The sequence below is a fragment of the Epargyreus clarus genome, unplaced genomic scaffold (genome assembly GCF_041222505.1).
Source record: "Epargyreus clarus isolate Ecla_fem2 unplaced genomic scaffold, WU_Ecla_fem_2.2 ptg000015l, whole genome shotgun sequence".
Classification (NCBI taxonomy): Eukaryota; Metazoa; Arthropoda; class Insecta; order Lepidoptera; family Hesperiidae; genus Epargyreus; species Epargyreus clarus.
The window spans coordinates 11,554,214-11,572,510 of record NW_027332223.1 but is presented as its reverse complement, the minus strand read 5'-3'; the positions used below and the strand labels follow the sequence as shown (position 1 = coordinate 11,572,510).

Sequence of the window (18,297 nt, the reverse complement as noted above, 5' to 3'; positions counted from 1 at the left end):
GGTAACGTGATTAGAATAAATGAAATATCATGAAAATATATTTCTATAAATATTATTTTGTGAATTATTTTTTCCAGGATGCCATAAAGCTGATAGGAAAAATAAATTTCCCGAACATATTTATCTTATCACCAAGAGTAGATTTTCAGTGCATACTAAATGGAAGCATAGAAAGCAGAACTATAAAAATTCAGAATGTTACTCCACTTTTAGCATGTTATAGATTTAATTGGAAGAAATACATGATAACTTCGACTGTAAGTGTTCGTTGTACATGCAAGTTTATTATTATGTAAAAATAATTATATGTATGTAATAATTTTTATCTGTTAATTAATACCCATTTGAAGAGTATGATTAAGTAAGTTATTTATGTGATTAAATTCTAACCAAGATTTGGTTGAAATAAATAGTTTAAATAAACATAAAGTATTAATATTGTTAAATATATTTATAGGATAATCAGTTAGTTCCAAAGATCGAAGCAGTTAGTAAGAAGACGGTTCAATCTTCAACTATTGATACCGAGCCTAGTGGTAATATTTTTATTTAGTCATGATATTTTTTAAAACATTTAGCAGAAGAGCAAATAAGTTAAAATTAAATAATTGTGTGATTGTAGTTGCTGATCTTCATGAAATAATGGCGTGTAGAACCCCGGCAGGGTCAACAGCCGATAAATTACTAGAATTAGAGTGCTTGCCAAAAGAAATAATGTCTACATTACCAGAGCCTACTTATTCATTAACATTGGAAGAGGAAGAAGATATTGAATTTTTGAAGAAAAAGATGATGAAAAAAATTACCCCTTTGCTAGATACGGAATACGATACTCAGTTTGAATGGATATCAAAATTTTCAAATCTTTCCCAAAGATATTTGTGTATTAACGATATTTTACAGTTAACGCCACACCGTGGACTACTGAAACCAAATGAGTCTCAATATATTCAAGTCATATTCAGGCCAAAACCTAATATAAATATACGTGCAATATTGGAATGTGAGGTATTGGGAGGTCCGTCCGAATCTATAATTGTCACAGGTCAAAGTTCTGATCTTATGTACAGAATTAATACCGAAAAGGTGAATTTTAAAATAAGGTCCTTTCACGAGAATGCCATAGAAAATTTAGTCATTACAAATACAGCACAATTGCCTTTTGAATACAAAACGTATCTTAACGAACCTAAACTTGAGAATGGTCTCGATGGATGTATTCTACATATAATACCAGAAGAAAAGTCACTGGAACCAGAAGAAGAATTAGAAATTAAGATTGAAGTAAGACCGGGAATAACTGGATATTTTAATAGCGTATTTTTATTGGAAATTGGACATCTTCCTTTCATACCAATAGAAGTTTTTGGCTGGGGCGTCATTCCTCAAGTTTATTTGTCATTGCCAAGACCAGAAATAATCAATGTAAGTTTAAGCCATAGAGCATACTTACAACGTATTTTGCATCGCTTTAGTATCGAAATTATTTACACTATATTTTTATACTCATTTGAATACTATTTGACGTTTATCTCTTTTCGTAAAGCTACATCCAGAACTGGGTTACAAGGCGATTCCTGAATTAACTGCAGAATATTTGGAATCAATGAGTGAATTATTTATGAAGGACAATTCCGAACATCTAAATTCACCATTTACAGAAAAATGTTTTGAAGACTTGTGTTTTAATCAAGATTGGCATATATGTACAGCTTGGGTATTTTAAATCTTTTTTATTCTTCTTAGCGCGGCTGTGTTCTGGTTTGAAGGATGTGGTAAGGGAGACATACTTTTCCGAGGCGTTCCAGCTTAGTCCTCAGGGGTAGCGGCACATCTATGGCCAACCTCAGGTAGGAATATCTAATCCTATCTGGGGTTAATTTGAGATGTCCAGTGGCAGTAGCCACTTACCATCACCATTTTATATGCTCGTCTGCTACACCCATATTATAACAAAAAAACTATTAACATAATTGTACATTTATATTTAATTTCCCAGTTACATTGGTCTTCATTTTTAGGATGGTTTTCCCTCAATAATTGACATTGAATTGGCAATAGAGAGGATGTTGCTGATCAATCATGTCAAAAAACATCCCGAAATATTAAGCGTGTATAGTACGTCTACAAAGTTGGGACCAATATCAGGTTTTAACACCACACCATATGTTGTAGATTTCGGTGTGATTATCACAGGAAGTACGGTAATTAATAAAATAATATGAAGTAGAGTAGATAAAATAGTAGTAAAGTTTATTGATGTGAAACATCTATAGCCGCACGTAAAACCGATTTCTGGCGTGGCGACGCATGCCGTGGCTATACGATGGTATATATATACAGTCTATATGCAGTAGTGTGTACGGTGTGGCGACGCGTCGCTATGCGCAAAAATCGTAATATTTTATTTTATCATTATGACTTATTTAGTTCCTATCACAATATGTTCTTTTCTGCATATTACTTTTACAAAAATGTCGATGTTTCACATCTGCCAGGCGTCCCGTGACGGCTCACATTGTTTTTTATTTACCATTTTATCTATTTTGGATTCACAGGTACAATGCACAATAGATATAATTAACTATGGTCCGATTGCTACAAAACTGCATTTTGCAAAAGGTACGAATGTTCCTACATGGCTTGGATTAAAGTTATGTGGAAAATTAGGTCCAGGTGAAAAAGGAAAATTGGACGTAATATTTTCGCCTACTGCTAATGATTTTACTGAATTGGAACAAAATGTTGCAACTTCCTTTAACCTGGAGGTAATATTTTATTTTCCAAAATTACATCAGAATAGAAAGCACGTAGATAATAAAACTGCTTTGTTTCAGGTTCCCTATGGAGTCACGATTCCAGTGCAAATTAAAGCTCTTTGTGCGGTACCCTATTTAATGTCCAATGTTGCTGCTATAAACTTTGGCTCGGTGAGATGTGGTAACAAAATTGTTTGTTCCATTCCACTGAAAAATGTGTAAGTTTTTTATCTGCAAAATATGTTTTAATATAAAGCTAAACTACTTCTTTATCAAATCTTTTTGTATTTTAGGGGCAAGCCGACATGTATTTGGTATGTTACCTTGAGGCTAAAAACTCCAGGCCCTAATCCTATGCTGATACTGGATAGTTCTGGAAAATACGACCCTGGAGAAGGTGGTTGGTTAAGCATCACTTTTAAGCCTACATTAGAGGTATGCTTAAAGAAAATCTAAAGTACCAGGTACTTTATTTACTCGATGTTATTTATAATTATATACTTATTTAATGTTTTGGTTTCAGATGGCATATGAGGGACTACTGATATTTAGATTCCATATGAATCCAATTAGATTAACAATACCCGTAACTGGGCAAGGGGTTCTACCACATGTACATATCATAGGGCCAAATATATCTTTTCCCCCGACCCTTCCGTGGGCAAAAACAACCGACATGTACTTTGGCTTAACAAACCCTTGTCCTTTCCCGATTGAATTGATCATTGCTCATAGCGATGTGTAAGTATATACAATATCCCGATAGTATTAGGTATATTGTATGTAATATACGAATAATTATTTCAATTATATAGAAAATGGAAGGAAGAAGAAGAAATGTTTCAACTGCTTTACAAATATTATAACAAACCTGAAGAGATGTTAGTACCAGCTATTAAGCCTGGATCTGGTCTTCCATGGGAAATTATTAGCTTCAGTCAAAAATTTAAGGAACGGGTGAGAAAGTACGTAGAATATGATTGGTGTAATTAATTTTATTCATTGATTATTTAGTCATTCATTGGATTAATTTTATTTATTATTGATCAGATGTATTGAAGAAGAAGCAGCAGTCATGAAATCTAATGTTGGAAAAGGACTAACCGCAACAAAGTATGATTGTTCGATTATGTCAACATAATATTTGTCACAATTTTATGTATGATATTTATGCAAAAAATTGTTTTCAGGAAGTCGAAAAGTCCCAAGGTAGCAACAAAGTCTTCACCGGCTAAGGAAAATATATCTCCAAAAAAATTCCGAACAGAAGCTGAAATTGCAGCAGGTTACAATATTCTTTCATAATACATTTAAATGAGTGACATAATTTATCTATTTCATGTGATAAAATTCACATTAACAATTGCCTTGCCAAAAATTTCAAGGTTCCTTTTAAAAATTCCTTTTTTAGATTAACAACTTAGTAAGAATGTACATTTGTTCATTAAATATTGAGACCAACCAAATTAATGATAAACATTAGTTATTAAACTGCTAATGCTTATTTACAATACAGATGAAATGAAGTCCTTTAAGGAAAATAACGTCGATCCTCTGAAAGAATGCTTGCACGTTTTTGAACACGTATCGGCGGTCACAGTCGCTGAGAAATATTCTAAAGGATTTATTCTTTTCTTCCATGGATCGCCCTGTGAAGGTACTAACAGTACTAGTACTAGTAATATTAATGTAATATAAAAATTTGGAGAGTTAATTTATAAATTGGAACCCTAAATTTCAGAATTACAAGGCCAGGAAATAGCTTACGCTGTAGGTAAAAGATTAGGGCTACCGTGTGTTAATGTTGACATTTGCATCGTGGATGCCCTATGTGTTAGTAACTGCCCTGCAAAAGTAGTTCTTTCAAATGCTATCAATGAAATGTATCTGTTTACACGAGCACCTGGAACCAAAACTGATTCAGATGGTAATGAAGAAGATACTGAAGGTAATCAAAGAAAAAATATTTTTATACTTACTAAAACTTATTAAAATATTTATATATATATATATAATAAAATAAATAAATAAAATAAGCCTTTATTACTGCACAAGTTACAAACTAAGTATTTTGAGGTTTTACACTTTGAAATTTACACATGTATATGTTTTTAATGTTTTGTTATTATTATTGTTTTCTCTTTTTTTTTTTCTTAAAATCGGCAAACTTTATTCCCCTGTAGCAGCTTGTCTTCCGACAAAGGCCTCCTCTAAAGATTTCCATTCATCTCTATCCTTAGCTATCCTGATCCATCGTGGGCCAGCTATCTTTTTAATATCGTCTTCCCACCGTTTCAATTGTCTTCCCCTTTTTCTTGTCGCCTCTCGTGGGTACCATTCTGTTATAGATCTTGTCCATTTCTCTTCCTTTTCTCTTAACATATGCCCTATCCATCTCCATTTAAGTTTTTTCGAGACTGTCTGTACATTTTTAAATTTGGTTTTGCTTTTGATTTCTTTCAGTCTTATTCTGTCTCTTCTCCTAACTCCAATTACACTCCTTTCGATTCCGTTTTGACATACATTTAATTTATTGCATAGCCGGTCTGTCAATGCCCATGTTTGGCAACCGTACGTCAAGCAGGGTAAAATGCACGTGTTATATATTTTACTTTTATATGCTATAGGTATTTCATTGTTTTTCATAACTTCACTTAGAGACCAGTATCTTTTCCAGGTATTTGTCACTCTTCTTTCTATTTCTTTTTGCATGGAATTAGATGTCGATATCAGTTGTCCTAAGTACACATATTCATTTACATATTCTATTTCTTGGGTATTTATTCGTATAGTATATGTTTGTATGAAATTTGTCATTATCTTAGTTTTAGATGTATTTATTGATAACCCGGCTTTAGCACTTTCATCCGACAACTGTTGTAACATTTGCTCTAAATTTCTTGGACACTCTGAGAATAAGATCAAATCGTCCGCAAAACGAAGATGATTGAGATTTTCCCCATTGATATTCAGACCGTTCTGGGACCAATCCAGGGCCCGGAAAATCATCTCCAAAACCGCAGAAAATAGTTTTGGAGATATCGGATCGCCCTGGCGGACACCTCTGCCTACTGGGAATTCCTCTCCTGTTGTTTCCAGCTTAACAATTGCAGTGCTCTTTGCATAAATATTTTTTAAAAGTCTAATGTACTTTGATTCTACACCCTGCCTACTTAGTGCTTCCCATATGTATTGGTGATCCAAGCAATCGAAAGCCTTGCTAAAATCAACGAAAGCTAAGTAATAATGTTTGTTATATTCTTGGTATTTCTGAATAACTTGTCTTACTACATGGATATGATCTATAGTGGAATAGTTGCTTCGAAAACCCGCTTGTTCTTTCGGTTGGTTTCCATCGAGAGTCCTAGTAATTCTAGATAGTAGTATTTTGGAGAATACCTTGTAGATGTTCGAAATCAAACTTATTGGCCTATAATTTCCAATATCACCTTTGTCCCCTTTTTTGTGCAACAGTATTATTGTTGATTTCGTCCAGTCATCTGGGATATACTCAGATCTTATGATTTCATTAAATAGCTCTGTTAAATGCGGAGTAATGGCTGATACTGACATTTTGAGAATTTCGTTTGTAATTCGATCTGGGCCGGTAGCTTTCTCACGTTTCAAGGAATTTATAGCTCTGGTTATTTCTTCTTTTAATAAGTCAGGTGGATCCTCTTGTTCTACTATTGTTTGTTCTGACGCGGATTTTTTTAGATTGTGATTCTGATACAAATTCCGATAGTAATCTGTAGCAATTTTAATAATTTCAGATCTTTTTACAGTGCGATTTCCGTCCTTTCTTAGCATATTTGGCATCCACGTCTTTATTTGGTCTAATTCTTTAATGGCTTTTGTAATACCGGCCGTTCTTTCAATATATTTCTTCATTACATTTATTCTTTTTGATTTTCGGTCTTTTCTTATTTGCTCATTGATTTTTTTACTAATTTCAGTAATTTTTTGCCGGTTTATATTTGATTTGTTCCTGCTTATAAGTTCTTTCCTTTCGTAAAGCAAATTTTGAGTTTCTAACGATATCATATTTTTATTGGTTGCATTTGTTTTTCTAGTTTCTGACTTAAGTATATTTACTAGCCTGTCGTATTTTTCTTGGATTGGTATATTTCCTTTCATTTTCTTACTTAATGAACTGTTCAGGTTATCCAGATATGTATCGCTATTCCCAGTGAATATAGGAGTTATATATTTATTGTGGAACTTCCTACTTTTCTTTATATTCCCAGCCGTGAGTGTTGCTCGAACCATTCTATGGTCCGTGTTAAAGTTTAAATTTTTGACTACAGTTACATCATTAAAAGCTTTCGGATTATTCGATAAAATGCAATCAATTTCGTTCTTGTACAATCCATTGGGGGCGACCCATGTCCATTTCTTCGCAGTTTTCTTCTTAAAGAAGCTATTTAGGATGCTTAGTTTATTTTCAGAACAAAATGTGACTAGTCTTATGCCATTATTGCTTCTTTTACCGTATCCGTGTTTCCCTATTATGTATTCTTCTCCCTTGTTGCATAGTCCGACTTGTCCATTGAAGTCACCCATTATGATGATATTCTTGTTAGCACTATTTAGAGTAGTTTGCAATTGTCTGTAGAAATTTTCAGTTTTTTCGATATCCTCGGGTTTGTTGGATTCGGTTGGTGAGTATGCTTGGATTATGGTCCACAATGTATAGTCTTTCTGTGTAGGTAGTTTTATATTAAGAACAGCTATTCTTTCCGAAATTCCTTTGATTTCATCTATTTTGTCCACCATGTCCTTTTTTATAAGAAATCCTACTCCATGCATTCCTGGTGTCTCACCTTTATAGTGTAGAATATATCGTCCATTGTCTATTATACCTTCTCCAAGTTTTCTTACTTCGCTGATCCCTAGTATATCCCAATTTAGATTTTCTAAAGCAGTTTCGAGTTCTAAAAGTTTTTCCGGGGTTCTTAATGATCTAGCATTGAGGGTAGCTATGTAGATATTAGTTGCTTTTTTGTATGTAATGCAATTGTTCCTTAGAGGGTCGTGGTCATTTTCCCCCACGATGACCAGTCGGCTTGGGGGAGGTATGTTGTTTCCAATTGTTTTATTTCCTATTTCATTGTTTTGTTTGTTTTCCCGTTTGCTGATGTTTAGTTGCTATTGGTTTTTTCCTCCAGGGTAAATTGAAAGTGAGTTTGATCTGCCACGCATTATATCGAAAGCATTCGTGCGATTTGCTTTGGATGACGTAAATGTCTGTTGTTTTTTGGGTTGGCTGCTAGATTGAGGCGACAGAGATACTTCCCTTTTTCTTTTGTCTTTGTTAGATTTATTTTCTTTAATGATTAGCTTGTCATAATGTATGTATGCAATGTTACCTTTACTTCTTTCCTCGATTACTTTAGGTTGTAAAGCTTTTCTTATTTCAATAACTTCTTTAGGATAATCTTCTGTAATATATATGCGTTTGTTTTTAAGTAGGTTCTTCTTTTTCATTATCTCTTTCTTCTTCAAGCTATTCACAAATGAAAGTAGGACAGGCCGTGGTTTGTCGCTCTCCTTGTTTATTTTCCCAATTCTGTGGATTTTGTTTACCTTCCATTCCTCCACATTTAATTCCAGCCTCTCCCTGAAAATTTTCAAAACAACGCTTAGGAGTTCTAACGTGGAATTATTCTCCTCCTTCAAACCAAAAATGACTATATTGTTGTTTCGCTTTTCCTTCTTTAGATACTCGATCTCTTTTTCAAGCCGTTCCACTTTTAATTTCAAGTTTTTATTTTCTGCTAGGATAGGTTCCAATTTCATGTCCATTCTATCCATTATTGTTTTGGTAATAGTCTCTGTTTGTTGTGCTGATTGAGTTTGCATTTCAATTTTCATTTTATCAAATAACATTAAAAATTGTTCTTCCATTTTTAAAGCGTGTAATGGAACGTATTACTAAGTTCTGGCAACACTGATTTACCTCTATTGTCTTTGGCTGTTTGCTGATGACTTACGTATTAAGTTGTCAATGTCTTGTGACAAGTTCTTGACCTCACTTTTCGATATTTTCAACTTAATTTCTTCAGTTTGTTGGAATTATGGCGCGACTTTTTAATATACACTGCACTCCACGATTATTTATATATATATATATATATATATTATATATATATATATATATATATATATATATATATATATATATATATAAATAAGATAAATATACCAATATTAACCATTATTCATATATTAATTTATAAATGTTTACGTGATAACATTTTAGAAATGTTTGATGATAGTGCTGACGAATTCGAAAAGATTTCGAAAAAAATTTCTTTTCTGGCAAGTAATAAAAATGTTGGGACACCAAGATCAAAGGCCAGTGACAAAAAGAAGAAAAAATCTCCAACATCCTCATTGGGCTCGCACACAGCAATGGGAGCTATGGGATCATCAACCATGTTTCATATGGTAAAAAATTAAGTCTATAGTCGCTTGTCCACCGCATACCCGTCACCCGAGCACCGTCATGCCGGCCGCCGATATTTCGAGTAGATCGGCGTGAACGCTAGATCGGCACCGAGATTTTCACGGGCTGATGTGCAGGCAATATAAAACACATTGGAACTTGTCGTCACGACATATTACAAATCGGCCCAATATAATCTCGTTCTCGGTATCGGCTCGGTGACAGTGCGGTGGACAAAAAATCTTATTTGATCTTATTTGAACTTGTTACCCAACAGTTTTTGAGTGTATTCTTTAGTTCGTCTGTGCATAATTAGTGCAGAAATAAATTAACAATTTTTTTTATTTCATATTTTTCCACCATATTCAAGGAACGTCGAATTTGTCGTGGGTGACAAATCGTAACACTAGCTTATTACTTTGCAGGAACTTCTTCAAGAACTTCTTACTGATTATTTCAGTCAGCCAAAATTCCACCGAGGTTTCGTGGTAGACACCTTGTCGAGTATTGTGCTTAAAAATCCATCTCTAGTTCTAACCACGATAATTAAATGCAAGCAAGTCATACGAAATATTCATCTAGTACTGTGTCACTCTGATTTTTATAAATGGGCACAAGCTCAGGAAGAAATTCAACGGGAAAATGATTTGATGGACGAGTAAGTTAAAACAGAATACTTCTCATAGTATTTAGATCTGTTACATTATGGTGCACAGTAATCCCAGTGTAATCAGGTACACAGTGTACAGTAAAATTGCATATATTTTGCTACGGTATAGTGTGTATACAAATTTGAAGGAAGCATTTTTACAACAGGTACATTTCAAAAATATACGATGAATCCGAAGTAGAACAAATCGTAACGGATTTCGAAACGATGACAGAGGAAGAGTATGAAAAAGCAAATCCGGAATTGAAGTCATTATATATTGTTCATGGATTAGAAGCGAGACGCAGGAGACATTTCGAGAAGAATGGGTAGAAATTATTGTGTATTTTAGTTTGAATAAACTTTGAAAATAAGTGCTTTATTCGATGTATACGAGTAGGTCCATGTAGGTATGTTTCCTCTTATTAAATTAATTCATATATTTACAGATACCCTAATGAACAGGCCAAGTCAGAGAAGAGTGCAAAAGGTAATAATGTAGTTTATTTAACTTTTAATAATTAATGAGATACATGTATCAAATGTCAGTTAATTTATTCTTTTAATGCAGATCGGAGTAAGTCTCTGTTACAAGTAGACGGTTCGGAATCGAAAAAGAAAATCAAGAAAGAAGACACGAAAGGTAACATTAAACAATGCTGCCAACGAAAATTATAATGTATCTATCTATTGCTCTAACTACTGACTAGTTAACTGTATTTTTATTTTTAGTAAAACCAACTAGTGAATATCAAATAATGAACACAAAATATAATGAATATAGCAAAACCACTTATGACAGCCTTGTGAATATAGCAAATAATTGGAATTTAGAGGAATGCGATGTTGCGTATCCTTTGGTCGGGTTTAATGGACAGCTGGTTGGCTCAGCTCACAAGAAAGTAAAGAAAAAGTCCGATGTTCAGTTACAGGTAAAATGTTTCGATATTCATAATATGTACAGGAATGGGGATAATCAACAACTTGTTTTTTAAAGATTTAAGTAGCAAAAAAGCAAGAATTTCATATATTATAGGGATTCTACCTCTGTACAGAACAGGGGTTCTACCTGAAGCTGATCACAAATGCGTTACTGCCCATAAGGACTAATATGGTCGCCATCTCTCAACTCGAAACTCAGGAATTTACACTAGGAGTAGGTGTGGTGGTGGAACGTACCTGGTCAAATCATATTGATTCTACCACTTTCAAAGTCTTTTGAACTTGTCTTGTTTAATCATTATATTTTTTTTAGATTTCCTCAGTCAATATATCAGACAGAGGCTTCCCACTCACACTGATCATGTGTCCATGTCTGCGATACAAGGACGCTTTGATTAGTATGTTTGTGAACTCAGAACTAGTTCAGCATGCCTTAAAGGAAGAGGAGAAATATGACGTCCTCAAGTGCTCGACAACTAAAAAGGAATTTACTGTGTTACTTCCGAGGACTTTGCCTGTATTACTACACGAGGATTCATTACAGTGGCTGTACCTAGTGGAACCGCCGGTTCATAAAAAATCTATTTATGAAGTTGGTAACTGTTAATATTACTCTAAATATAAAATATTTTTTATTTCAGTTAAAAAAATGTGAATGCAATCAACTTACGGATTTAAACCTACTGGACGACTCAAATCAGGATAATGTCCTGAATATTCTATCGAAGTGGCATTGCATTTGTGGAAAGAAGGTAAAATACAGCTCTAATCAATTTAAAAATAAAAATTATCAAAATAAAGTTAAATATTAATGAGAAGTTAAATTCTGACAGGTGACTTCTTCAATAACTTCAACTAGCGGCATCCCTTCAATATCCGCAGAAAAAGTTACGGACGAAAGTCAATCAGGAGACATGTCCCCGTTGCCGCTTTGTGGTGTTATCACCACGACAGGTCAAATTAATTCTGTGATTTTATGTCATTTTTTAAATAATATAGAGTAGCAAACGAGCATGCAGTCCTCCGGATGGTAGGTGGCTACTGCCGCCCATGGACAATGGATATCTTTAATCTTCCCTAGATAAGACTAGATTCCTATCTGAAGTTGGCCACAGATACGCCACTACCCTTGTGGACTAAGGTGGAATGCCTCGGAAAAGTAAATCTGCCTTTTTGTGAGCTTGGAAATTGAAACTTGATCTATCAATATGTGGTCAAGGTGATGTGGTGAAATTTCAAATGATGTAGATAATATTTAGTTTATAAAATAAATATTTTGTTTACCACTCAGAACACGAGAGCCGAATAGTTTTGCAACCAGGAGACCTTGTGAGATGCAAATATTCCTTTAGTCCACGAACGGAAGGGAATTTTAGTGTGAAACGCTTCGTTGAAGTAAACGGCTGGCCTGAATCGAGAGTAGACATTACAGTGTCAGGAATATGTGACTTGCCAAGGTAAGTACATTCATTTATTTATACCACTGCAATAATAGGTTTTAAGATAATTTCAAACATTCATTATGATCATGGAAATATCTCTTGTAGGTTGGACAGCCGACCGAAGAAAATGTTTGAGAACTTTACTAGAAGAACTTTGGAAAATAATGTTTACAAAGTAACTTATTTAGATGATCGTAAGTTGTTCGAATTCGGGCCAATATTTGTTGGAAGCAACAGGTAATAAAGTTTGTATTACGATTGTCTATTACTTAAATGTAGGAATATAAAAAAATGCTTTCTTATTTTTTTACAGAATTTATGAAGAAGACTACAAAATAGATTTAAAAAACTCTTCTCTTATAATGACTGACATTGACATAGAATTTTTTGAGGATACTACAGTGTTTCAAATTGACAAAACATTCATACGTCTTGAGGTAACAGAGAATGTAATGTTAGTAAATACACGTGTAATTAATACAGACAACTAATGTAAAATAAATTTACAGCCTGGTTGTAGAGAAAAACTGAAAATATCAGCTGCACCTGCTGAAATTGGAGAGCATAATAGTGTACTTTTGTTTTGTGTAAAGGATAACCCGGAGATTATTACAGTAAATATCGCTTGTAGTGGTGTGGTACCTATCGTCGAAATACTGCCTTTAACTAAACTAATAGGTAAGAAAAGTAAGAAATAAACAAGGAATAAATAGCTTTTGAAGGTAGGTAGGTAGAACCCTTTGTGGTTCGACTCCGGCAGCACCACTGCCACACCTATTTCTGCCTATTAACAGTAGTGTTAAACGCTGCTGTGTTCTGGTTTCAAGGGAGACATACTTGGCCGAGCCGTTCCGGCTTACTCCTGAGGTAGGAATATCTAATCCTATCTGGGGTTGATTACAGATGCTCATGAGCGGCAGTAGCCATTTACCATCAGGTGGACTACATTTTGCGTCTGCTACTCCTGTATTATATGAAAAGTTTATGATATTGAATGGAATAACTTTATAATATTATTTTATAGATTACGGCAAGTTGCTGTTATATAGAAGAGAAGATGACAGATTAATAGTGAAGAATGATTCAATTTTACCAATTATGTGGAAAATACGTAATGCTTCTGAATTTGTTGAAGATTTTATAATAGCCAAGACATCAGGAATCGTACCAAGACATGATAACCAAGTTGTTCCAATAACTTACATCGCCTGTAGAGTTGGTGTGATAACACACAAACCACTTACGATTGATGTTAGTATAGAATTCAAATAAGTCATATCCAATTATATTTTATAATCACGTAATTTATTAGGTACTACATCTATGATTATATCTAAGTAAATAACTTTAAATTTTAAACTATTTCTTCTTAAGTAAGTAGTGCTTTCGAAAGACTCAGAAAAATATTTTGCATAATAATAATAAGTGTATGATATATTTATGGTAGATTGTTTCGCATGGAGAAGTTTTTGAATTAAATTTGTTTATTTTATTCGAAATTGAGCAGTGTAACAAAATTATTAATTTTTGTAGATATATGACGCAGAGGGCCGTGGAGAGCCAATGATCACGGACACGTTGTTTTTGTCGGCGGAGTGCTATGACGTGATGGTAGAATGTGCTTATGACAACCCTAGCGAGAATTTCCTTAATTACGGCAACGTTAAAGTCAACTCTTCGGTCGTCAGAGAAATGTATTTATTGAACCGGGGGAGATATAATATTTATTACAAGTAAATTGGTTATGTATGATTATCTGATCAATAACGTTCTCCAGAAACATAGATGGATCTATTTATGTTTAATTATTATTTTTATGTAATGGGTCGCCACCCTACGGGCGGTCTCGGGGGTTTTAATTTCTTTAGTGTGGACATTAAAACTAATATAATAGCATTTCAATTCTGCGAAAGAAATCGTTTAAAATCATATTAAATATTATGCTACCGTTCTCATTAAATTATTATTATTCAGGTTGAAAAAAGTCAAGAATTTTCCGGAGCCCTCACTTTTGCGGTCTTTCGAGGTGATCCCAGAATCCGGTGTTATACCACCTACATTAAAGCTTACGTGTATAGAATTTGAGTGCACGCCTACAACTTCAATGAATTTGTCTAACGTCCCTGCTTACATATGCACATTATTGGATGGCAGCAGACATCAAGTGGTCGTTGCAAAGTTTCCAGTTTGCATCACAATTGCTTCGTTTTATAATACGTAAGTTACCATACGCTAAATGATGTAGAAAAAAGTTACATAAATAAGAATGCCACATTTACATTTACTAATAACATTTATGATTTTAGTTTTACTCTGTTCCCTCTGGGTGAACTGAACTTTCATATAATACCAGTTGGCAGTGGAGTAATGAGGGAAGTAATTTTAAATAACACGAGCAAATGTCCTGTTACCTATGAAATAATATTGCCACCAGAATATCAACCGGGCTCTACTCCTTCTTTACCAGTAAAACTAAAGGACAATAAGTAAGTTAATTATTTTAATAGCGCGAGATATAAAATAATTCTAAAGAAAGATACATTATAAGCGTAACCGTCTATAAATCTATTTTTATTGACAGGATCAAAAACCCACCGATTAAATGTGGCAATTTTCTTATAAATAATGAAGACAACTTACTTGCACCGGGAACAAGTCGTGTAATACATATACATTTCCTAGCAACATCTGCTAGGACTTTCGAAGAGATTATCAATTTTGTGATAAGTGACACTTGTCCTGCCGAAGCTCAAGGAGTCCCGCTAAAGTTAGTCGGCACTGGAGCTATACCGATATTAGATTTCTGGAATTTAGAAAATACCTTTAGAGAACATCTTATTGTGAAAAATTTGTCCGAGTATAAAGTGCCTGAAGTAAGTTATCGTACATATGGAAAATATAGAAATATTGTCAATAATATGGTTGGATAATTGATATAAACATTTTTATAATTTCAGTCATCCCCTCATTGCATATTTGTTGAAGATTCAGTGACTCTGCATTTCTTCAGTGTTACTATTAATACGCGCTATGTGGCAGCTATTGATTTATATAATAATGGATTAGTAGCGTGTGCATTAAATATGAGGCTTCATTACCAGTCCAACACTAATCAAGATATATTTTCACTGGATAAGTACCAAACGCATATAGAACCTTTATTGCATAAGAACTTGGGAATTATTTTCAGTCCGAAAGCATTACAGGTAATCAAATTAAGATATTTTTTATAAATGGATAAACGTTATACGTTCCTTATTATTGTTAATATTACAGGAATATAGAGCAGTTTTGGAGATAAAACTAAAGCAGTTGGACAATCAGGAACAGTCATTTAAAATATGTCTTATTGGACAAGGTGTAATTCCTCGAATACGACTTGTCTATCCCCCAATGAGACATCATAAAATGGGGTTACTACACTTTCCTGTCACATGTCTCGGTTCTATAAGCAATAGAGTAATTCGTATTAAAAATATAAGTCCAGTCAAAGCATTCGTGAAAGCTCAAGTTTTGCAATCACAAAAAGACGAAAGATCCGTGTTTTTATTAACTACTACAACTGAAACTGATTTTATGGATACAAGAAAAAAATACGGTAAGTCAAAAGAAAATAATTGTTTCAAGCTTTAATCTAACTTGCTTTGTTAGTTCATATGAATGAGAATCAAATTTTGCAACTGAATTTTAAACTAGTCAATTCCAACCAATTGAATTTATGTATGTATGCCAACGTATATTTTGAATCCAATGTGGTGGATGCTCCAATGTTTTGGACCAATTATTTTATATGATATGGGTATCAAATGAAAGGGCTTTCTGAGAAGAATAAAAAGCTTGGTTTAAAAACTCTTTATAATTTACATCACGTATTCCTTTTGTAATAGATGAATCACCAAAGTTGAAACTGAGTATACAACCGAAACAGATAACATCATTGAGCGTGATTTATAATCCTATAAAAAGAGGTAGAACAAGTTGCGAAGTAAAATTTACCATTTATGAAAATCCGTACGAGTTTTTTACGGTAAAATATCATTTTTATACATAAGTATATTATTATATAATTTGTGTGAATAATATGTAAATAATAACTTCTTGCTTTTTAAAGGTGCTATGTGAGGCAGAAGCGTTCATGGAGGATGTTATACTGATGGGCTTAGAGATGATGTCAATGGATATTGATTTAGAAGCTTATAAAGCTTCTGCAGAAGGGTATTCATTTAAATAATAACTATTTATGTATAATATGCTATACGAAATAGTTTATTTGGAACTTGCCTTTTCTATTTGCTGGAAAAGATGTATATTTTTTAAAACTTATAATCCTACTAAATCCTTAATTTATAGGACAGTATCAACGGTTTCTACAATGGACAGCAGAAAGAAAAGCAAGAGCGCGCCTTTGAGTACCAAGAAATCAAAACAGTTAGAGGTAAAAAGAAGCAAAAAGGGCTCTCAGGCGTCCATGAAGCATAGTGATACCACGAGCGTTGAACATTCTGTATTGAAATATTTACTTGATTTTGGTAAGGTGTAAATGTTATTTATTTTAAAAATATGAAAAATTTATAATTTTACTAATATTATTTATTGCTACCTTAGTTGTTTCTATGGTGGCGTGTATATCGTAGTTTGGCTAAGAATAGCACCACTTCCCCCTTTCCGTGATGTCGCAAGAGGTGATTAAGACATTAAATACAGGAAACGGGCAGCTGTCTCTCTTCAAAATTTATTCACTTAACTATATCATCAACGCCAAATACGGTGACTAGGGAAACACTGTGTTTTCGCGACTACGACTACTATAGTAACTTTTCGACAATTTATTTTTAAGGGCTCAAAGATAAAACGAGCGACAAGTACTTTAACCTTATTTAAAATTAAAAAAAACTAATTTTTGTAACAAAACAGGTGGATGTGAATTATGTGTGATGCAAAAGAGATCTATCATTATGGTAAACAATTCAGACAAAGTTTATAAATTTAAATGGGATGAAGCTGATTATGTAGTTGTGAAACCATCAGTTGGGTATATTTCACCGGGTGAAGAAAAAGATATGGAGATTATATTTTTTGCTACACAACCCGTTATTGTTAAAAAGGTAAATAGTGAAACTGATCCAGGCTTAAATACTGAGTAGGTACGTTCGTAAAATATTGTAAAGGCAAATATAGGTACTAAGTATATACGAGGTTGTTTTTTAGGAATTCCTCGGCTTGGTACTATCAGCTATGGATAATGATTCCTTGACAATAAACACCAATGGTGCAACTTGGGACAATCGGCAGACAGTTACTTTATTTGATCGCAACAGGTAAATTCTCTTTTAAAAAAATTACTTTAGTATTTAGTCAGTTTAAATGATTAACATTAATGTTATACATAATTACTTTTATGTATTCAATATTTCAGGGATGTTAGTTTAAATGAAAAGTTTGAAGCTATAATAGATGAACAAGCCAGTGCAATGCTAGAGATCCCTCTGGAAACTATAAACATGATTGTTGTGTATTCTGCTATGACAGATTATACTAAATATACGTGCAATTTAAAAGAGGAGATGACTCTGAAGGATACTTTTATATATCAGGTATGAAGGTCTCATTACTTACAACTATAACTCTGGTTTTAATAATTACTTCTTCTTAATTTTGCTTATTTTTATTTTTTAATATTATTATTATTATTTTCCTTTGCTATTTTATTTTTCAATCATCTCTCCCATTCTATTTTAGTCTCCTTCTTTTACTGGTGCTTAGTGTATGCTATATTTTATTTATTCCAACATGTTTATGCTATCTTAGTCCTATAATTATATTTATTATTATTATTTGAACCCTACCTATTTTTCTATTCATCCCTACTATAACTCCTTACCTAAAGGTTATCTGGAAGAGATCGCTGGTTAGCGATAAGACCGCCTTTTGTATTGTCTTTTAAATTAGTTGTTTATTTTTTATATGTATCTTCTTTTATTGGGTACAATAAAGAGTATTGATTTGATTTGATTTGATTTTATTTGAAGAATTTTGTATACCATTAGCATAGGGAAA

The 18,297-nt window shown here is 33.3% G+C and overlaps 2 protein-coding genes across 2 annotated transcripts in view; one reads left to right on the top strand and one right to left on the bottom strand.

The window, feature by feature from the left end:
• The window catches only part of LOC140748064 (hydrocephalus-inducing protein), a 38,873-nt gene that overhangs the window by 8,334 nt on the left and 12,242 nt on the right, over positions 1-18,297 (top strand). The window contains 38 exon segments of the mRNA XM_073080762.1: positions 78-174; positions 665-1,425; positions 1,547-1,717; positions 2,022-2,204; positions 2,559-2,768; positions 2,838-2,977; positions 3,053-3,194; positions 3,283-3,500; positions 3,575-3,724; positions 3,950-4,044; positions 4,276-4,416; positions 4,501-4,707; positions 9,022-9,209; positions 9,633-9,865; positions 10,024-10,169; positions 10,290-10,346; positions 10,428-10,499; positions 10,589-10,788; positions 11,112-11,366; positions 11,440-11,550; positions 11,632-11,752; positions 12,090-12,255; positions 12,346-12,477; positions 12,554-12,677; positions 12,750-12,918; positions 13,265-13,491; positions 13,774-13,973; positions 14,215-14,457; positions 14,547-14,726; positions 14,822-15,113; positions 15,198-15,446; positions 15,517-15,838; positions 16,128-16,267; positions 16,352-16,455; positions 16,591-16,769; positions 17,155-17,345; positions 17,449-17,558; positions 17,657-17,834. Of these exon segments, the coding sequence (XP_072936863.1) occupies positions 78-174; positions 665-1,425; positions 1,547-1,717; positions 2,022-2,204; positions 2,559-2,768; positions 2,838-2,977; positions 3,053-3,194; positions 3,283-3,500; positions 3,575-3,724; positions 3,950-4,044; positions 4,276-4,416; positions 4,501-4,707; positions 9,022-9,209; positions 9,633-9,865; positions 10,024-10,169; positions 10,290-10,346; positions 10,428-10,499; positions 10,589-10,788; positions 11,112-11,366; positions 11,440-11,550; positions 11,632-11,752; positions 12,090-12,255; positions 12,346-12,477; positions 12,554-12,677; positions 12,750-12,918; positions 13,265-13,491; positions 13,774-13,973; positions 14,215-14,457; positions 14,547-14,726; positions 14,822-15,113; positions 15,198-15,446; positions 15,517-15,838; positions 16,128-16,267; positions 16,352-16,455; positions 16,591-16,769; positions 17,155-17,345; positions 17,449-17,558; positions 17,657-17,834 (7,104 nt within the window).
• On the bottom strand, positions 7,112-8,867 carry LOC140748096 (uncharacterized). Its single transcript, XM_073080804.1, has one exon. It carries the CDS (start codon positions 8,664-8,666, stop codon positions 7,908-7,910), a length of 759 nt encoding a protein of 252 aa, XP_072936905.1. The 5' UTR covers positions 8,667-8,867; the 3' UTR covers positions 7,112-7,907.